This window comes from Scleropages formosus, chromosome 19, assembly GCF_900964775.1.
Source record: "Scleropages formosus chromosome 19, fSclFor1.1, whole genome shotgun sequence".
NCBI classification, from domain to species: Eukaryota; Metazoa; Chordata; class Actinopteri; order Osteoglossiformes; family Osteoglossidae; genus Scleropages; species Scleropages formosus.
The window spans coordinates 24703536-24723069 of NC_041824.1; the positions used below are offsets into that span (position 1 = coordinate 24703536).

The 19534-nt window shown below is 46.4% G+C and overlaps 1 protein-coding gene across 4 annotated transcripts in view; it reads right to left on the minus strand.

Annotated features, from left to right (window-relative positions):
- emid1 (EMI domain containing 1) overlaps positions 1–18510 on the minus strand; it is a 63393-nt gene extending 44883 nt beyond the window's left edge. For 2 of the 4 annotated variants that reach the window (XM_018749066.2, XM_018749070.2), the window contains exons 1-3: positions 17845–18509; positions 7856–7969; positions 7087–7190 (exon numbers count right to left, since the gene is read on the minus strand). In XM_018749066.2, coding sequence (XP_018604582.1) covers positions 7087–7190; positions 7856–7969; positions 17845–18047 — 421 coding nt within the window. In that variant the 5' untranslated portion in view covers positions 18048–18509. Of the gene's footprint in view, positions 1–7086; positions 7191–7855; positions 7970–17844 lie in introns of all 4 variants that reach the window. The other 2 variants (XM_018749068.2, XM_018749067.2) reach the window with 2 other exon arrangements.
- Positions 18511–19534: the final 1024 nt, after the last annotated feature.

The following is a 19534-nucleotide window of genomic DNA, read 5'->3' on the forward strand; positions in this document are numbered from 1 at the left end:
ATTTATTTAAATAACAGACAGCAGGTTCTGTAGTGTACTGGATAACAGTAGGGCCTCTGGACAGAGGTTACAGGTTTGAACCCCACCTCCTGCTGTAAAATCACAATTTGACACATTATTGATGGTAAAATAACTTGAAATCAGTAATCAAATCACTTTGTCTCCCTACATAAGACCTGAGGAGGGCGGTCGCAGACGCACCCCATGTCAATTGAAGATGATAACCAGCTGCTGTGATGGACAAGACATACCATGCTGAGCTGGGAATTCAAGATACCATATAGCAACAATATCATTATTACTTGTAAACTGGCTTCGAACTGTTATTTAATCTAGAATGCCCAGAAGGGGTGGGCAGCCACTGGCCCTTGGATCCCCAGAAGTTTTTTCTCCCTCGATTTTCAGTTGGGAGTTTTTATTCCGTTCCTCCGTGGCCAGTAGGCATACTTATAGCGCAATAAAAGCATTATATTATGATACTCGGTAGTCAACTGTCTTCTGTGTTTCTTTATCTGATGTGTTTGTTTTTCTTGCCTTATCCCTGTGTTAAAGCGCTCTGTGTCACTGCGTGAGAAGACCGCTCTGTAAAAATAAATTGAACTGAATTGAATTGAACTTTATAGTCACTCACCATAACCACAAGTGTACAGGTGGTGAAAATTTTAGGTGCATTCTCCGCAGCTGTTCAGCATGAGTTACAGAAATATACATACACACACACACACACACACACACACATTTTCTGATTCGCTTGTCCCATACAGGGTCACGGGGAACCATAGCCTAACCCAGCAACACAGGGCACAAGGCTGGAGGGGGAGGGGACACACCCAGGACAGGATGCCAGTCCGTCACAAGGCACCCCAAGCAGGATTCAAACCCCAGACCAACTGGAGAGCAGGACCCGGTCCAACCCATTGTGCCACCGCGCCCCCCACCCAGAAATATACAGACCGTGAAAAATAAACACAATATACACAATAAATGCCTGATGGTAGCAGCGAGAGCAGTCCATGGGTTGGGTGGCTGGAGTCTCTGACGATCCTCTGTGCAAAATAATGTAATGGTACAAAATAATAATAAATACAAACCAGTGTTATAATTAAGAGGTTGCAGTGGTGCAGTGGGTTTGGCCGTGTCCCGTTCTCTGGCGGGTCTGGGGTTCGAGTCCCGCTTGGGGTGCCTTGTGATGGACTGGCGTCCTGTCCTGGGTGTCGTCACCCAGCCTTGCACCCTGTGTTGCTAGGTTATGCTCCAGCTCGCCACAAGCGCCTTCAGCCAGTGTGTGTGTTATAATTTCATGCTGCACTATTATTTTTAGTTTCATTTCTAATGCAGCCATAACACACTTTTTCCCTTGTTAGCAATTTTAAATAAAAAGTAATATGAAGGGAATCACAAGTGAAAAGTTTTGCAAACAAAATGCAGAGGCTGCTGGACACCCAAACACCGACAGATGTGACGAAGAAGAGAGAGACCAGCCAATATTATCATACAGCACATGGAGCGGTCAGCGTTCGATGTTACATCATAACATCAGGACTCTAAAGAGATATAATAAGGCTAATGGGACAGCCATCAGAAACGGCATATTTCTGAACTCGAGGACCACCTGTATAGACCCCCAGGTGCGCTACAGCAGTCTCCCTTCCTCAGATACAGAGGTGCAACATTTGAGCCTGAAACAATGTTGATGTTGATACCTCAATGAATTCCAGCCAAACACTTGAAAGACACCAGGCTATGATGTGAATGGTGGAAGTCATGCTCAAGGCCAGCTCACCAGCAGCCATCAACAACTCTACAGTCACCACCGGAAGAACAGGCTCAGCTGAACAATGGTCCCTGAGAGGTATCCTTAGGCCGTTACTCCTCGCATGCGTAAGCACTTCCCAGCTTTGACTGCCCCTTCATTTGTTTTGCTTTGCCAGACTTACTTATCACCCTGCATCTGTCCTTGAGCCTGGGGCAAGTTTGTAAAGCACACAGGCATTGACAGCAAGTCTGAGTTGTTAAACCGCCAGGTGCGAGGAGGAGGAAATGCCTCGGGTTTATGGGGGAAGCCGCGACATGTGACCAAGGACATGTCAGAGGAGGAAGGACCAGGGTGCCGACCCAACGGGTCTGCCCAGGAACGGAAAGAGGGTTCATGCTGAAGCCAGGTGGGAGACAGCGGAAAGGAAGGGATAAATAACATCTGGATGTGACACGCTGCCTCCGCCTCGCCCGACAAAAAAAGAAGACGAAAACGTCACAAATCACATGTACAGAGGCGGGAGAAACGAGCGACGCCGAGTTAGAAGTGACCACTTTGTTTTAATAATGAGGTCCAGGCCACGTGCCAGGTAAGGGCTTCATGCCCCCCTTTTGCTTCTCTTAATTGAACGCTGGTCAGCATTATAAACCGAATCTTGTTGTACGCTAACTAGGCCTCGCCAACACTAATCTCCACACTGGAGCAGCCGCAGGGAAAAAGAGCTTCAGTCCCCTAATCGCATCTGGGCCTCCAGCTGCTTTCAATTTGAAGTGTGGCGCTGGTGCGGCTGCCGGCTGCCATTGGCGCATCTGTGAGCCTCAGCTGCTGCCACTGTCACTGCGCAGGGCCGGTGCTGTGCTGTTTGCCTCACCTTGGACATGTATCTCTAAATGAATAAATTTAGTATGTATGTATGTATGTATGCATACATAATGTATGCACTCGTGCGTATATGTGGCAAAAAATTACTTTTATTTTAGAAAGAGACAGACTGATCATGAAGAAAGGAAAATAACAACTGAGTTCATAAATAATCACATAACAAATAACTTATGATAAGATGTATGTGAATGTTAAATATATGCACAGAACACAAATACAAACTAACAACGGAAAGCAGACGGAAAACTAAACTTAATTTCAGGACTGAAGATCACTAAGGGAACTGTAGTATTTACTGTTACTGTACACTATTTACTGTTTAGACCAACAATTTGTTTCATAGAAAATATCCCCTGCAGAACTGCAACATTGCAAAGACATGAGGCAGTGATGTGTCATATGTTTGCATACTATGGATGGCAGATGATCAATTTTCTGATAAAAGTGTTTCTTTATTATCAAGCAAGATTTATTAGGTTTCTTCTGAGAGACATAAATATATACAAAGTTACACAGAAAATTTTTTGCTTTTAATAGCAAACTATAGCACTGCTCCGCGACTGCCTCTGGATGCCTAACAATAAAACCACGCGGTGCTGTGCCAGGCACACGAGAACGACTGGAGCAGGAATCTGGGTCCAGGGGCCCATGGGATATATACTCAGTGGTGAATATGCCGAGCAGGAAATGAGTTTACATTTGTTCATTTAGCTGATGCTTTTCTCCAAAGTGACTCACAATATTTACCTGCTGACAGTTATTTAGTCATTTCTATACCTGGGTTATTTTTAGTGGCGCAATTCAGGGAAATATCTGGCTGAACAATACTACAACAGGAGGTGGGATTCAAACCTGTGTCCTTTTGATCCTGTCAGCTGTCCCGGTCAGTGTCATCACCAGCCACAGATGAAGGCACCTGCTCTTACCTCAACACCTAGAGGTCATGCAGACCTGCTGCCAAGTGACTGTGTCTTTGACCCTACCTCCCAGATCCTATTTCCACCGACAACTCCACCCCTTCAAGAGTGACGTCACGTGCTGCCCCCCCCCCGACCTTGGCGGTCGTGAGGAGATCTGCAAAGTGGTCCGAGTTAACGGAACGTAGCCCAGCATGCTGGGCCTTCCCGTTTCCTGCTCAGAGCGTCTTTTATTCTCTGCCACTTTCATGCACCGTGCGTTCCTCACTTCTGTGTCAGAGGGAGCGACAGCAGCCCAACACGTGTGAACTGGTCTTGCCGCTTCCCACATCTGTCCATTAAAAACCCCAATCGAAGCAAACAGCTGCATCCTTTGCTATGTAAAGCCTCCCCATAGGCCCCCACGCCTACACAGCCCCACTCTTGGTGGAGAACGGCTGCTGGAGCCCGGCGGTGTTTGCACAGCGTTCCTCAGAGTGTGTGTGCGCACCCCTGATAAGCCGCGCTGAGCTGTGAAAACAGAGATTACATTTCTGCGGCTTACTACCTCTCGGTTACGCTTTAATCGCTGCCTGAACTGCAGCCCTCATTTGGCTGCAGCAGGAGGGGAAAAAAGCTTTTATCTGTGAACCTCAGGCAAGACCCTCCGACGACTGTGCTAATTTCCTAAATCTTTGCATCCAGTGTTACTACTCCCTTCCAATCTGCCTGTTTTTCTAGGTATTCTCATTGTCATGAGCACAAGCCATGCATTCATCATTAACATTATTATATCTTCAATGTCAACACTTTAATTCAAACCTTACTAATATTTACCACATTATACAGCTGGATCTCTTACTGAAATGACTGATGCTAAGTGTCTTGCTCAAGGGTATTAGAGCAGGGCACCTCTGGCATTGGGCCGGCAATCACCAGGTTACATGTCCTAGCTGGTCACCACATCCCATAACGTAAAAGTTGAAAAGCCCAATGACAGGACAGTTCTCTCTCTCACTCACACACACACACACACACACACACACAGAAAAGAAAATACATGGGTATGGAGTGAGTTGTCCGCTGGTGTCTGGATGGACTGGGAACTGGGCAAAGAACAGGGGTCACTTGTGTATCTGCTCTTTTATACTTTCTCATCATAACAAGCATTTTAATTTGGGGGAAAGGGAGAGAGAGCGATAGAGAGAGAGAGGGCGAGCAACAGAGAGTTCCAGGCATACATTAAAAGCTGTGTTCTGGCAGCTAGTGAAAGATCTTGCATCTGCAAGCATTTAAGGTTTTTTCCCCCTCTTTACCTCCATCAGATAAAGAATTTTGCATTCTTAAGGGGGACTACCTGTCCAAACTGTGCAGAAAGCCACAGGAAGATGATAACTGCAGCAAAGCCATGCTGTCTGAGATGCTGGATAGGAATGGTTAACGATCATGGCCTCCTGACCTCAAATTATCCTTTTTCTGCTTCTGTTGCTCTGCGCACTTGCCAAAGGCGGTCTGCGCTTGATGTGTTCCACTATAATGTTTTCATGACACTGCATTGCAAACAGGACATTGAGCGCACTCCCATGTCGTGAGATGTGAAATTGTTCTTAGATGCCTCAGCAGGGTGGGAGCGGCGCTCATGGATGCTGGTGTACTGTTTGGCCTTGAGGGAAGATATGGCCCGCATTCGTGCGGAGCTCTCACACACAGGCACAGGTGGCGGCCCGCCCTGCACCATGCTTTTCCTTCCCCTTTCCTCAGTCCAAACAGCACGCAGCCTCTGATCCTCCTATCCAGTGTTTCGCCTTGTTCAGTTCCCTCTCCCACCAAGTTCGATGGGGCGCTTTCATAGCTGTTATGTATCGTAAACTTAAACACTTACATACACATGCATGTATGAGAACAGGACAATGAAGAACTCAATAATCATGACGCAAAAGAATTCACACTCACTGAACAAACTGACATGGTTTGGACATTCCAAAAAGAGCACATGATTACCGAGTCCGTAACAGGTAACAATAGCAAACAAGGGCAAAGCAGGTTGAGAGCATAATGGAGCATGAGCCAAGAACTCCTGGCTCTGGTCTCGGGCCACTTGGCTGTCAGGACCCATAGAAAACCCAAATTCAGTCCTCGAAAATGTGAAGAAATACCTTGTAAGCTGAAGGAGGGATACTAAATGAAACTCCAGGTAAAGTGGAATTGTCGTAACACAAATTGGTGTACCCCAGGGTATGACTGTGTGGTGGATGATGACCTCACATGAGGGATGCAGAAGAACTTAAATGAAGTCAGGCAGTAGATCAGAGTTCTAGGCATATTGTCCAGGATGTCTGCACATGGGCAGCTGCTGGTGTGATCAGCTCAGGTAGTTTTAAGGGTGTCTGGAGGTTAAGACAAGACCATGCAAAGGGCAAGAGTGGTTCTTCTCAATCTGGTTTTCCCAGCAGGGTGTCTGGCACACATAGTACCCAAACCTTAAAATACTTGAACCTCAAGCTCTCCATCAGTACCCTCAATCCAAATACAGACACTCACATAATAGCATAGCTGGGGGTCCAAAGTAGTGGGGGCAACTTCAAGCTCTCTGGTCTTATTTCCTACAGAGGAAGTTGTTCCTAAATTTCATAAGTTCTTAAAGTAAACCTCCTCTCTCATTTCTAGGTCTTTCTTTCTGTGTCTCTAAATATATTCATCCTCAAATGAATGGAAAAAGGGCTTTGGGATATCAAATTATGAGTTGGCAAAGCTGCGCTTGGCTCCACTTTACGAGAACAAAAGGCGTGAAAGAAGCTGAACGACATCCACACCATAGTATGGAGCGATATGAGCGTGATCCGTCACTTCTACTCAGCAAAGCCTGTGATCTCGCTGAGCCGGAAAGGAGCATAATGAGAACCTAATCTCCATGACAACCATGGGGACTCTAGGCAAGGAAACCTAATTGGATCATTGAAGGATCTTAGACTCTGTACGTGCGCGTGTGTGTGCACCACCAGTACATACCACCCTTCATGACAGAAATGAGGGAAAGAACTGTTTTTTGGTACCACTGAAAATTCTAGTTAAATCACAAGTGGGAGTTACTGCAGCCCTCACAAGTCATAAAGCACCAGAATTTATGCCCTGCACTTATATTCTCGAACCAAAACGAACGTGCTCAGCACCCCAGCATCGATCAGTGAAGTGCTGGGGGGACTGCTTAATGGCCACGTTAAGTGGAAGTGGTATCATGGCAAACCTTGAGCTTCTGGATTCCAACAGTAAGAGGAGGAACACAGTTTATGGAAACAGCTGGCTCTCTGCTTAAGAAGATGCAGAGATTTTAAAATTTCTGTCCCAACCCCATGTCCCTCCATTATGGATCAGATTTCCCAGCAAAGGCTGTGGCACCACTCACAGGGTTTGCACAAGTTGTGTTGAAACCACAGATGCCTTCAGGCGCAGGTGAGGTGGTTGGTCTTTGTTGATCTTTGCCATTCCTGTACAGCACAACTAGTATTTCACTAATGTTGGTTTCAGACACACACCCCCCAACAAGGTTCTCACCTTCCTCGCAGTGTACGCCACGATACCCCGGGCAGCACTTCCACTCTAGCGCTGTCACCGTCCGGTAGGCTACTTTGTAGGAGGGTCGCACCACGGTACGGTAGCTGGCACAAGAGCACACAGAAGCCACATGTCATCACAGGTCACTTCACACACACACTGACACTATTGCTATGTGCCTGCACTAACATCTGTGTGTATCAGGCCTAAAGTCATGAAAGACACAAGGATGCAACCACCCTGGCCCAGTAGGGGGAGTAGTGGGGTAAGCGGCCATCTTTGGACTCAAATGACCCAGGGTCAAATCCTAATTGCTGTAGGACTGTGATGAAGGAATTTACCCTGAATTACTCCAATAAAAATCACACAGCTGTATAAATGGGTAATTCACTGCATGCAGCTCAACATTAACTCATTTTGGAAAAAAGTGTCAGCTAAATCACACACACACACACACACACATTTTCAGAACCGCTTGTCCCATACGGGGTCACGGGGAACCGGAGCCTACCCGGCAACACAGGGCGTAAGGCCAGAGGGGGAGGGGACACACCCAGGACGGGACGCCAATCCATCGCAAGGCACTCCAAGCGGGACTCGAACCCCAGACCCACCAGAGAGCAGGACTGCGGTCCAACCCACTGCGCCACCGCACCCCCCTTCAGCTAAATCAGCTAAATCAATGAATTTAAATGTAATGATGCTTCCATGCTGGAGTCCAGTGTCAAGCCCACAGTAGTGGCATGTGGCGTAGACGTGTGGTGTCTACCTTCTGCCGGAGCAGCCCTGTGGCCAGCGGCAGTTCTGGTAAACGCGTTGTAGGACTGTCCCATTCTGGATCTGGCAGGTCACCGTCTTTGTCACCGAGTGGGGACACCAATTCCTGCATGAAAAACAGGGAGGCTTTAGGAACAGCCCAGAGCATGAAAGGAAACACAGAGTAACCTACAAAGAAATCATAATCATGATATCATAAGTGTTTTTGAGGCAGCATAGTAATTAAGGAACTAGTTTTGCACCTATACTTTTCCAAATACAAATAACAAGACGGAATCTGTTGCTTGTAGCTCTGAAGGGCATATCTGAATTACAAGTACAACCTCCACCTGTAGCAAAGGAAAATATAAAAGTCCAAGCTAAGTCTCCTTCTGCTTCAGTCGTTTTTTGGCAAAACCCTCTGGTGTTCGTGTGCTGAGGTCTTTCTGCTCTCAGGATGAAAAACAGCCAATGCATAAAAATCAAAGGAAACAAAAGCTGGGCACTGAAGAGCTGGCACCAGAGTTCAGAAACATCTCACATTTGGGAGTCTGCAGAGAAAAGCTGCAGAAGTGCTCTTGACAACTGGAGGACCACTTAGTCCAAACATCTACACCTGGATAGCTGACACCACTCCACAGGTGGTCAGAGTAAAGTCATGCATGAGCGCATAAATACACACACGCACACACAATTTTATGTGGTGTTTAAAGCTCCTTTCCTGTCTCCCTTTGAAATGCTCCTCCAGTGTTTACACATGCTAAATCAGCCTTGAGTTCAGCCTGGCAAGCATTGTGCACCGTGTTTACGCTGCAGTTTCACCCCTATCAGTACACATCCGCTGGCTGTCCTCTGAGCACGCTGCCACTGCACACCTCGCCGGGCCACCTCTCTCCCACGCACACATCAACCCAACGCTTTTGAGAGGCCGTGGACTTTTCCTCTACGGCTTCACTGAAGCGCTGCTCAAGCTGCTTAAGCAGTCATGGAAAACCCGTCAGACAAATCGCCACGGCAACCTGAGGTGATCGTGTGAAACGACTTCTGTATCTCACAAGTAAAAGGGATTTGTGGGATGTGAGAAAGACACCCCTAATCACCACCAACCTTGCCACCTAGTAAGTTATGCAATACAGTCACTGGCCACTTTATTAGGCATACCTTGTAGTACAGAATGGTGGTTGTGGTGGCGGCGTAATGTCGTGGGGGTTGTTTTCTTGGCATTCACCGTGTTTATAGTAACAGCTGAGAATGTCTTAATCCCATGAAGTAGTAAAACATTGATAATGACCAGGTGTCTCCCTTCATGTCAAGTCTAGCTTTTCTCAGATTGACATTTCCAGCATGATAATTTACCATGTCCAAGAAGCACACATCATTCAGGAAGTTTTCACAAACATAAAAGTGCCTTTACTTTATGCCAGTGGCCTGCACTGTCCCCACCTCTCAAGTCAATACAGGATCTTTTGCTGAGGAGGTGAAATCTGAATGAACAATCTGCAGAAACTGCGTGAAGCTATAAAGCCAGCATGGACCAAGAACCCTGTGGAATGCGTCCATCACCTTGTTTTAGAATCCCACCCGGTTCTCGCCAGGTGTACCTAATATAGGAGCCAGTGAGTCTATACAGCATTTTCTAAAACAGTTTTAACATTAACGATTTAATGTGTCCATAGCAACACTGGTGCTTCTACCAGCATCTGGAGGCCATGGGTGCTTTGGAGTGATAAACAAGAACATTCTCAGTGCAATCCAATGTCAGAAGACATCGCGGGACAGTTAGGAAGGCTCCACTGACAGCAGGGAACCATGCCCTGTTCACATCAGCCACTGTATCCCCCTCCCTCCCTATCCAGTCAGCACAAATGAACGGAGGAACTGCAGAGCAGAACACAGACAAACCTCATGCATGGGAAGGACATAAGGAGACAATCAGGCTGAACATGTGTTTGCGGTGCTTTATTAATAACAAAAAGTGCAGTTGAAATGAATACCCTCATATGGCTGCGGCTATACAAAATCGCAGTGACGAGGACACAGAAAGTGATTACTACATGTTCAGCAAATTGAAACCAACACGCATTACATGCATGCCTCTGTGCAGCTGGAGGCTTATACACAATATGCCAGGGTTCCAGTGTGCGTGTGCTTGTGAGAGCGGGGTGATGGAGGACAGCTTTACCAGTGGTGCCAGCGGTCAGTACAGCCCAGAGACTCATCTGAAGAAATGAGAGCCATTTCGTAGCTTTGCACCCCTGCATGGGTTTCTGCCTTTTCCACAGAGTATTTTACTCTATTTACCCCAGGCTAACACTAGGCTTAATGTCCCAAGGGCTTTCCCATGTGACATGACCCCCCCTCCGCTCAGTCATTCTACTTACATTTTAAATGTTTGCACTCACAGGGAAGTCCAAAAGTTTTACTGTCTTCTACTGAAAACATGCTCATGAATGTATACACTGATTCTGATTTACTCTACATAGATCTACACCTCCCCTAAAAGACCTTACAATTTCTATTACGAGCAACTGTGTACTGTGGCCTGAAAGACCGGTGGCCCGTGCTCCCTTGTCTTATTTGCATTGATAATCAGGTCTGTGTTTGTACCGTGTATTTGCTAATACATCTGAACCTGTGCAAACCAGATTTTGTATGTGCTGAACACCTGTGTGCAGTGAAATGACAACAAAGAGTCACAAGGTGACAGGCATGCTTTTGCCTTCTCGCCCCATCCCGCCCCCTGTGAAGCCCAGCCTTATGCTATTGTCGCCATGCCCTCGTGTTAGTCAAGTGCAGGAGGCACCCGCTGCCGCGGCCCGCACCATCACTGCACACATGCAGAGTGATCACAAAAATACAAAGATCATTGAAAAGCTGATGGCGACATAGAAGAATGCAACCCCCACTCACTGTGTCCCCCTGCCTGCGTCTCCCTAAGGTGTACTGTCCCCCTCCCCCAAGCCTTGGCATGGGCCTTGCAAAGGAAAACCCCTTTAAGGGTGGTGTTTTGGCCCAGAGGTATTGCTTAACCTGATGTGTCTACAGGCATGAAGAAATATACCATCAGCAGGGGTAGATGAAACAGCCTCCCTAGAGTCCCACACTGGGGCAGATTAGGCCATAGGAGCAAACTCTCTACTGGCCTCACACACTTGCACCTCATCTCCATAATGGGCTGTTAACCAGGCAAACACCAGCAAAGGAGAGGAGACATAAAGCAACGGACTGGTTTCCAAAGCTCTCCCATCTCAGCTAAATGATGAACGTCTTCACAGTGTTGGCCTTTAGCCTAGAAATGACCCAGTGGATGTTCTTTCACAGCTCGGAGCACACCAGTAGGAAGGTCCCTATTCCTTATGCTGTCTATTCCAAAGTCCCACCCCTTGAAAACGGTAATTGTGTGATTCCTCCAGCTGATAGGCAAGAGCAATAGCTCTTTGTGCATGTGTGTGAGCCCTAAAAAGATCTTAGTACAGATTAGTGAATTCATGGAATTCTTCCAACATTAGTTCAGGCCTCTGAATGTTTGACCTCACAATAAGGTGTCCGTTCAATCACCACAGCGAAAAAGACAGACTAGGCGTAGTATTCATGCTGCTAAAATGTTTCACATCCATTTAGTTCACTCATTTCTCCAAAGCAACTTACAATGATTTACCCATTTATACAGAAGGGTGATTTACACTGGAGCATCTTTAAGGCAAGTACCTTGCTCAGGGGTAGTACAGTAACAACATAATTCACTAGCTGACACTGCTGATGCCCAAGGTAACATATACCTCTGAATTTGTGGGTGCCCCGGCTGAGAACATGGGCTTGGCACCAAACAGTTGCTGATTATAGTCCCAGAAGTGGCTTTAACCGAGCTGTTTTACTATAAATATCAAACTGAATAAATGAGACCATTGTGTAGGTTGCGTTGGGTAAATATGTGACAGTAAAGCAGTGTAATATGTTCATTAGGTAGTTTCTTACAGCTCCAATAGTAATTTCTTAATTAGAGAACAGAATTCCTTCCGGGCCCAGCTCAATGCAACATGTCGCTCTCTTCACAGGAGGGTGCTGCTGGTGGAGTGCTGAGAACCCAGAGAATTGCCCTTTTAGGATCTGCAGGGAGGACACTGACTCTAAATACTCTGACTTGTGCTCATCGGTCATTTTCGAGGTCTGAGGGTGATGTAGTAGTTAGTGCTGCTGCCTTCCACTCAAAGGACAGCAGTTTAAATCCCCCCCGCTGCTGTAGTACCCCTGAGCAAGGTACTTGCCTTAAAGATGCTCCAGTGTAAATCACCCTTCTGTTTAAATGGGTAAATCATTGTAAGTTGGTTTAGAGAAATGAGTGAACTAAATGGATGTGAAACATTTTAGCAATTACAATGTCCTTCAGATGGAATTCTGTCCAGGAGAGCTTCCTGGCAAACCCCCTACCCACCTGGACCTGAATTTATGGTCACTTATATCAGGTTTTTCTATAAAGACCTAGCTCTCTTCAGGAAAAACGCTTGTCTTACCTGCAGAAAATCACCATGTTTTAAACAGCCATGGGGGTAAATGGCAGCAGCCTAGTTTCAAAATCAAAAGGGGAGTACAAAATTTCAGCCTCAGTCCAGATTGGTGGCACTGAAGCAAGCAGAGAGAGGGAAACTGTCACTGGAGGAACTACAAAGAGTGACTGAGCAGGCCCATCCCATCACTGCCCTCTCCCCATGTTTCCCCTTCCAGAATTAGACGAGTGAATGCAGGATGGGCCTCTGCTGTTTACACAGTGGGCACTGGGGTGGAGAGACTCATGTTTACTGCGACACGCAGTAGGGGAGCTGCAGGACAAGTGAGCAGAGTGTGTCCAGGGTTCTGAACAACGCTCCCACAGGTGCCCCTCACAGAACTTCATATTTGACCCAGTTTAGCATTTAATAATTCCCTACCTTCAGACCACTTTCTAAAACCCAGCCATCTCTACAGGTACTGCTCTGAATGGCAGGCAAGTAAAAGCATGTGTGCAAAAACTGACCTGAGTAAATGTGAAAGGCATCAAGTGAAAACACTACACAGCTATCAAGTTACATTGATCGAAATGAGGATTTTTAGTATTCTGAAGCACTAGGAATGTCAACACCCTCCATAAAGCTTTAAGTATGCATCTATTGTACACCTTTTCAGTACATTGAATCTACTGTACTACTAGAGCTAGATATTGCCAATTAGACTAATCAAATAAATACAACATGAATAAAAGACCACAGTCTGCTTGCTATTATTATTAACCATTCTATGGCTAATGTTAATTTTGATGGTTACGAAGCATGTAGGACAGCGGTGAGCAACCAGTTGTTTTCCTGGCCATTTCTGTGGTCAGTCAACAAAACAAATGACCACAGTATTATTTTTTTTAAAAAATCCCTAAATAAATTTATCCGAAAAAAATAATGGCACTCAAAGCCAAATATATACACAATGCCTGAACTTAACAGAAAACAAAAAATTTCTGGTTAAAAAAATGTCTCCATAACAGCGGTTGTAGGAAAAAAGCATCTGGAAAGAAATGACAAAGGACAGATGTGGAGCAGAGCTAAGGGACAGGCAGTCAGAGGCTGTTCTTCAGTTGCTCACACAAAGGAGCTCCCTAAAGGACCACTGTAGGACAAGTGGACGAGAATCAAAAGCAAGTACAGTTCATAGAGCATCCTGTCCATACATCAAGGAAGACGTTTAAGTTGAGTTCATAAACCAGGCTGGAGCAGAGGATACAGTTCATTCCATACAGAGGCCCACAAAGTAGAATGTGTATACTCGGGAGGACCTTAACTACAGCTGACAAGCCAGTAAACACAGGGACAGAAATTAAAATGAAGACAGAGGTAAGTAGGGTGGATTAGAAGGAGCACAATATGAAAAACAACAAGGAAACGCATTCAATAACTGGGAGAAAACACCACAAACAGATGGTGCTCAGCTGAGGCAGAGAGAACTTACTGAATTCAATTATTTTATGAAAAAACGTGTATGATAAAGCGAGCACTATGGAGACGGGATATAAAAAGCAGGTGACGCAAAGGGAGGGAAAAGGTCAAGACGTTGAGTGTGTACAGAAAGGGGTTAAAAAGGAGATATCTCTGGAGAACAATTTCAGTCAAACTGAGAAGATGCCACTGACGGATGAAGAAGACAGAGAGGAACACAGTCACATTAAACTATTGTACACAGACCGCTGGAAATGTTACAGAAAATCAGGGAACATTCTAAGTTTGGGGACAGAGACAGACAGGGAGGTTGAGATAGAGGGATAACAGATACTAAGAGATGCTGAACCCCTGTGTCTCCTTTCTCCTCCATGTCTCAGTGTTGGTGCTTAGCATTCCTACAAATGACCTGTTAGGAGGTGCCTCGGTGAACAGGGTGGTTAATGGGCCAATGGGGGAAGCTCAGTGAGCTGGACTTTTCAGCCAGGTTTACATGAGACATATGGGATCTGGAAAGGGGAGGAGAGCTGACAGACCCGGCCAAAGGGCTCCTTCTAAAGAGGAAAGAGTCCTGCTCTGGTTCATTGAAGACACACAGAACATAACCATTAATCATCCATGGTGTGATTGGCGCTCTAAAGACATGATCAAGTGATTTTTGCATGCCTGGCTAACAGTAGTGTGTGGCTTTTAGATGCTGTCTGAAGGTTTATGATAAGCCCCCTGAAGACACAATGTAGTTTAATGCTGTTAGGTCAGCACCCAAATCCATGAAGTTTTCACGTCTAAAGACACTCAAGGTTAGCCTCATTGCAAGGGAAATGTACATGCATCTTACATGTATTTATTTAGCTTTTCTCCAAAGCGACTTCCAATGAACTCTATGTAGTGTTGTCAGCCCACACACTTTATTCACCAAGGTGAGTTACACTGCTAGATACACTACTTGCACTGGGTCACTCATCCATACATCAGTGGAACACACTCTCTCTGTTACTCATACACTATGGGTGAATCTGGACAGCATGTCTTTGCATTGTGGGAGGAAGCCAGAACATCTGGAGGAAACCCATGCAGACATGGGGAGAACATGCAAACTCCACACAGACTGAGCAGGGATCAAACCCACACCACCCAGGCAGCGCTACTCGCTGTGTCACCCTTTTTATTCATTTAGCTGATGATTTTTTTACTGGAGTAACTCAGGGTAAGTATCAAGGGTCCTACAGCAGAACATTGGACTCAAACTTGCAACCCCTAAGTGCAGAGGCAGCAGCACTAAACAATATGCCACCTGCTGCCCAATTTAGACTCAAGATTAATATTATTTACATGATTTCTCAATAAAATGTTTCCCCTGTTTAAAATATGATACAAATATGATTATGACTTCATAGAACAGCTTATATAGTGTGTGTGCTTTTATGCATGTACTAGACAGTATGACAGTTAAGCACATCCCATTGCACCCTTGAACATGGTAAACCTGGATTTCTTCGGTAGAAACAATCAGCTGTTTCTACTGGTGAAGTGTTAAAATGTGGGCTGTGGAAGTGAGCTGCAAGGTCACTTTACACTTACAGGAGGCAAAGGGTAACAAGAGGGGAAAGGGTTCTCTTAACAACTTACAAAGGTGAAAGGTCAGTGACCTCAAGTAACATCTCACAGCCCAGCTGCAGTGAACCATTACTAGGCAAATATGGGGCCTCAAACAGGAAATACGTGTATTTTTATTCTTAACTTCCAAGTTAAATTCCTTAACTCCCTTGTAAAATCACTCATTAAGTCCAAGTGGAAAAGAGTCACTGTATGTGTTGACAAGGACAAGCAAGCAGGACACTGATGCCATCATCAAAGGTTTTCAATGTCTACACTATTACTCTGGACCTGGGTGGTGCAGCCCTCTACCAGTTGTGTCCCAATATTTCACTATATTATATAAAGAAGGGGTGGGTTGGACCGGGTCCTGCTCTCCAGTGGGTCTGGGGTTCGAATCCCGCTTGGGGTGCCCTGCGACGGACTGGCGTCCCGTCCTGGGTGCGTCCCCTCCCCCTCCAGCCCTACGCCCTGTGTTGCCGGGTTTGGCTCCGGTTCCCCGCAACCCCGTATGGGACAAGTAGTTCAGGTAATATGTGTGTGTATAAAGAAATAGATACACATAATTTATACAGCAATAAATATGCACTTATTTTTTTGCATTGTTAGTGATCCATCTGCATTGTTTTTGATGACTGTATGACTTTTATATGCTCTGGACACAGAGGGAGGATGGGGAGGTTGTGCATGGGAAAAATCCCACACTAGATTTTCGTACACGTCTGACCGCTCTGGCCTCTGACACATATAAACACACCCCAAACAGTGAGGCTAGAAGCATGGTGTCAACAAGCCCAAATGTGGAGAGTCCAGCTGCCGGTGTTTATTGAAGGCATCTGCGGGCCGAGGTTATGAACCGACAAAGGCCGACGGTAGCCACCTGCAGACCCCAGATACACAAGAGGACCTACTGCCAGAGGACACCATTCAGGTTCAGAGGTAAATATTTTGTCAAGAGAGTCCTGCTGCATCCACGCTGGGCTCCGGGTGGTGGATTCTGCCTCTTCGTTGCTGTTTATTCTGAGGCCTCGCTCCAAATGCCCCCGATCAACACCGGCGCTGGCGAACCGTAGGCAGAATTAATCACTGAAGGATCGTGGGAATGATCTGAAGGTAAGGCAGGACCTGTCACGGTCAGTATCAAAGGCTGTTGAAATGTGTAGATTTGAGAACACACAATGCAGTGTGAAAAATAGATGTCTTTGAACGACAAAATAATCTTGTTGTTCTGAATAATTTTCCTTGAAGTTTCAACGAGGATCAGCAATGTCCTCAGACCTGCAGTAATATCTGAGGGCAGGGCCCATGGAGATGGATGCTATGCACAGTGTGAGTGGGGCCCACCTAACCCTAACCCTAAAGACCTCTGGGGTTCAGCCCATACTGTAGATGCTAAAATTTGCCCCATTAATTTCTTTCCAACATTAAGAGCAACAGCTGGTAGTGTAGTGGTTACAGCTGTCTGCCCTTGGGCCCAACGGTTATAGGTTTGATCTCCACCTCCGACTGTAGTATCCCTGAGTAAGGTACTTACCCTAAATTGCTCCAGTAACATTACCCAGCTGTAGAAATGGGTAAATAATTGTAGGTAAACTACTGTTGCAAGTCGCTTTGGAGAAAAGCATCAGATTAATGTAATTAAACTCTTAGTTTAACCCATTAATGGGGCAGCAGGTTGCACAGCGGTAAAGTCATGACCAAAGTATTGCCAATTCCACTACATTGTAGAAGAATGCAGTAATAGAAAAATACTGAGTGAAGCAATAACAAGGTAAGGGAAAACTGTACTGCTGAGACAAGGTCATGAAGGAATCAGGTAAGTCAGAAGAAGGGGAGAGATATAGGCAAGTAAATGCTTGTTGGAGAAAAATGAAATAAAATAAAGAAATCTTTAGCATACAATATTATGAGTACGTAATCCCTAATGAATATGGTATTTATGGCACATTTCATATGTTTCATCTTTAACTACTTACCTTCTTAAAGGCTTTGGACTCAGTCTGTGGGCTTTTCATTCTCCCAAATTTATGACAAACCCAAATCACAGAGTGGAAGATGTCAAAGCAGGAGCCACCACGAATAGGGTTCGAAAACCAGAGGGAGACTTTTAAAAAACCTTTTGCACTGTAAAAACCACTGTTCGTACGAAACTCAAACTACACAAAAACAGAGCAATTAACGAAGTGGCAACAATTACTAACATTACACAGCTTTTAACAGCAGAGAGAGGAGAAAAACAGAGCAGTGAGACAGTGCAGTGTTTGCAGCTGGAGCGTTTCCTTGAAATTCCCAAAGTTATTGGTTCGAATCCCCTAGCACGCTTCACCTTGAGTAACTGCTTTTAAAGTCTTTGTTTAAGGTGTGCGTTTGTGGTACATCCAAGAAACGTGACAAGGAGGAATTATTATTATTTTTATTAGTGTTCGGTGTTGCGAGCCACACGTACCTTCTGTGATAAAGCCCCCCCTGCGCGGCGGACAGCTCTTTGCCCTGCTGTGTCCCGGACGGGTACGGGTACGGGTAAGAGTAGAGTCCGGGCGCCCAGGTGCCCCGCACGCCCGCGCACAGCCAGAGCCAGAGCGCCAGTGCAATCCAGCTCGCTCTCGAGCGGCAGAGCGCGGACGCGCAGTCGCCGCGAGACTCTCCCATCGGCGAACCGGTTAACCGCGGGCAGAGGAACGTCCGAGAAAAAAAAGCGTGCGCGCCGCCGTGGCGAACTGAGCAGGGTAGTTCGGTGAGAGCGCGCGTCAAGGTCCGGCGGCCGAGCTCGTGAAGAGCACGCGCATCCCAGTCCAGCTAGGGCAAAGTGAGCGAAACCCAGTCGGAGTCCCGAGGAAGTGCGGAAAAAGTGGTCGCTGACAGGAGTTGGCGAACAGTGCAGAGGAAGCGCGCGCGGCGCTGTTTTAACGCGCGCGGGAGGCAGCGGTGACTCCTCCACACACACTGCGGACTCGGAGCTGCTCCTCCACCTTTTCTGCAGCGTTCGGAGCGCTCACTCCTCCTCCTCCCGTTTCAAACACACGCTCTCACACGCGCTCGCAGTAGCTGGTGGAGTCGGTACAAGCGCTCAGCTCGCGCACTTCTCTCCGTTCGGCCTGAAACACAGCGTCGCGGGAACCCCCCCGCCGCTCCGCCACCTCGCGCCCACCACAGCGGGGTCCTTCAGCGCGCGCGTTTTCAACCGAACCTTGTGAGCGGGGCTCGACTGTAAAACTCTCTGAATATGAGACTGATTAATATGAGACAGATTGTGCTTCAGGGCCGGGGTGGAAGGTCGGGGACAGCCGGTCGCCAACAAGTGGCCCCTTGGAGAAAATGTGTGGCCAGCTCTATTTAGGGGAACCCAGTTATAATGTTATAAATATTTCCGAAATTTCTGAGAGATTGTTCCTCGGAGGGTCTATTTCCTACCTTACAATATGATGCATCAAAATGTACAATAGTAACCCAGAATGGACTGTGTAACAAAATAGATGCAAGATTAGTTGTTGATGAGGTGAAATAAGGCTTTGTAATTACGGTATTAATAATACTGAGGTAATAAAAGTTAATAAACAAATAGTTCAGGCATTGTGTCTATATCTGAATGTCATAAAAGTTCTGAAATGCAATTTTTTTGTTGGTTATAATAGTGAGGCCATTTCTTATTTGACTGGTCACAGAAATTGCCAGAAAAAATAGGTCTTGCTTGCCCATGAACTGTGGACATGTACCATGGTATTTTTTTTATTGCTGAAGAAGGAACTTGAGTGGAATAAATGAGAAATTCCACTGGGTGTGTCTTGTTTTGTTACATGGCTGCTTGTGTTACTGTGCTGTTCACAGATAAGGGGACTGTTGGTGGGGGTCGCGATCCCACATCTCGTCGGTCCGCCGTCCCATCCCGGCTCAGGTAGGCAGGGGCCCTGGCGTCATCGAAGGCTCGGGTTTGCGGTGCAGAGTTTTGCGCTGGGGAGCCTCTCACCACAGCACTGGACGGCCTCCAGGCAAAACAGGCAGACGCCAACGAGCACAAACACATCTTAGGTTTCTTCTGCAGACCAAGGTGAGCCATTCCTCCCGTTTATGACGTAGGGTTTGCTGGAGGATCGGCTGAATGCTGCACGCACACTAACTAAGAAAATGATAATCACTTA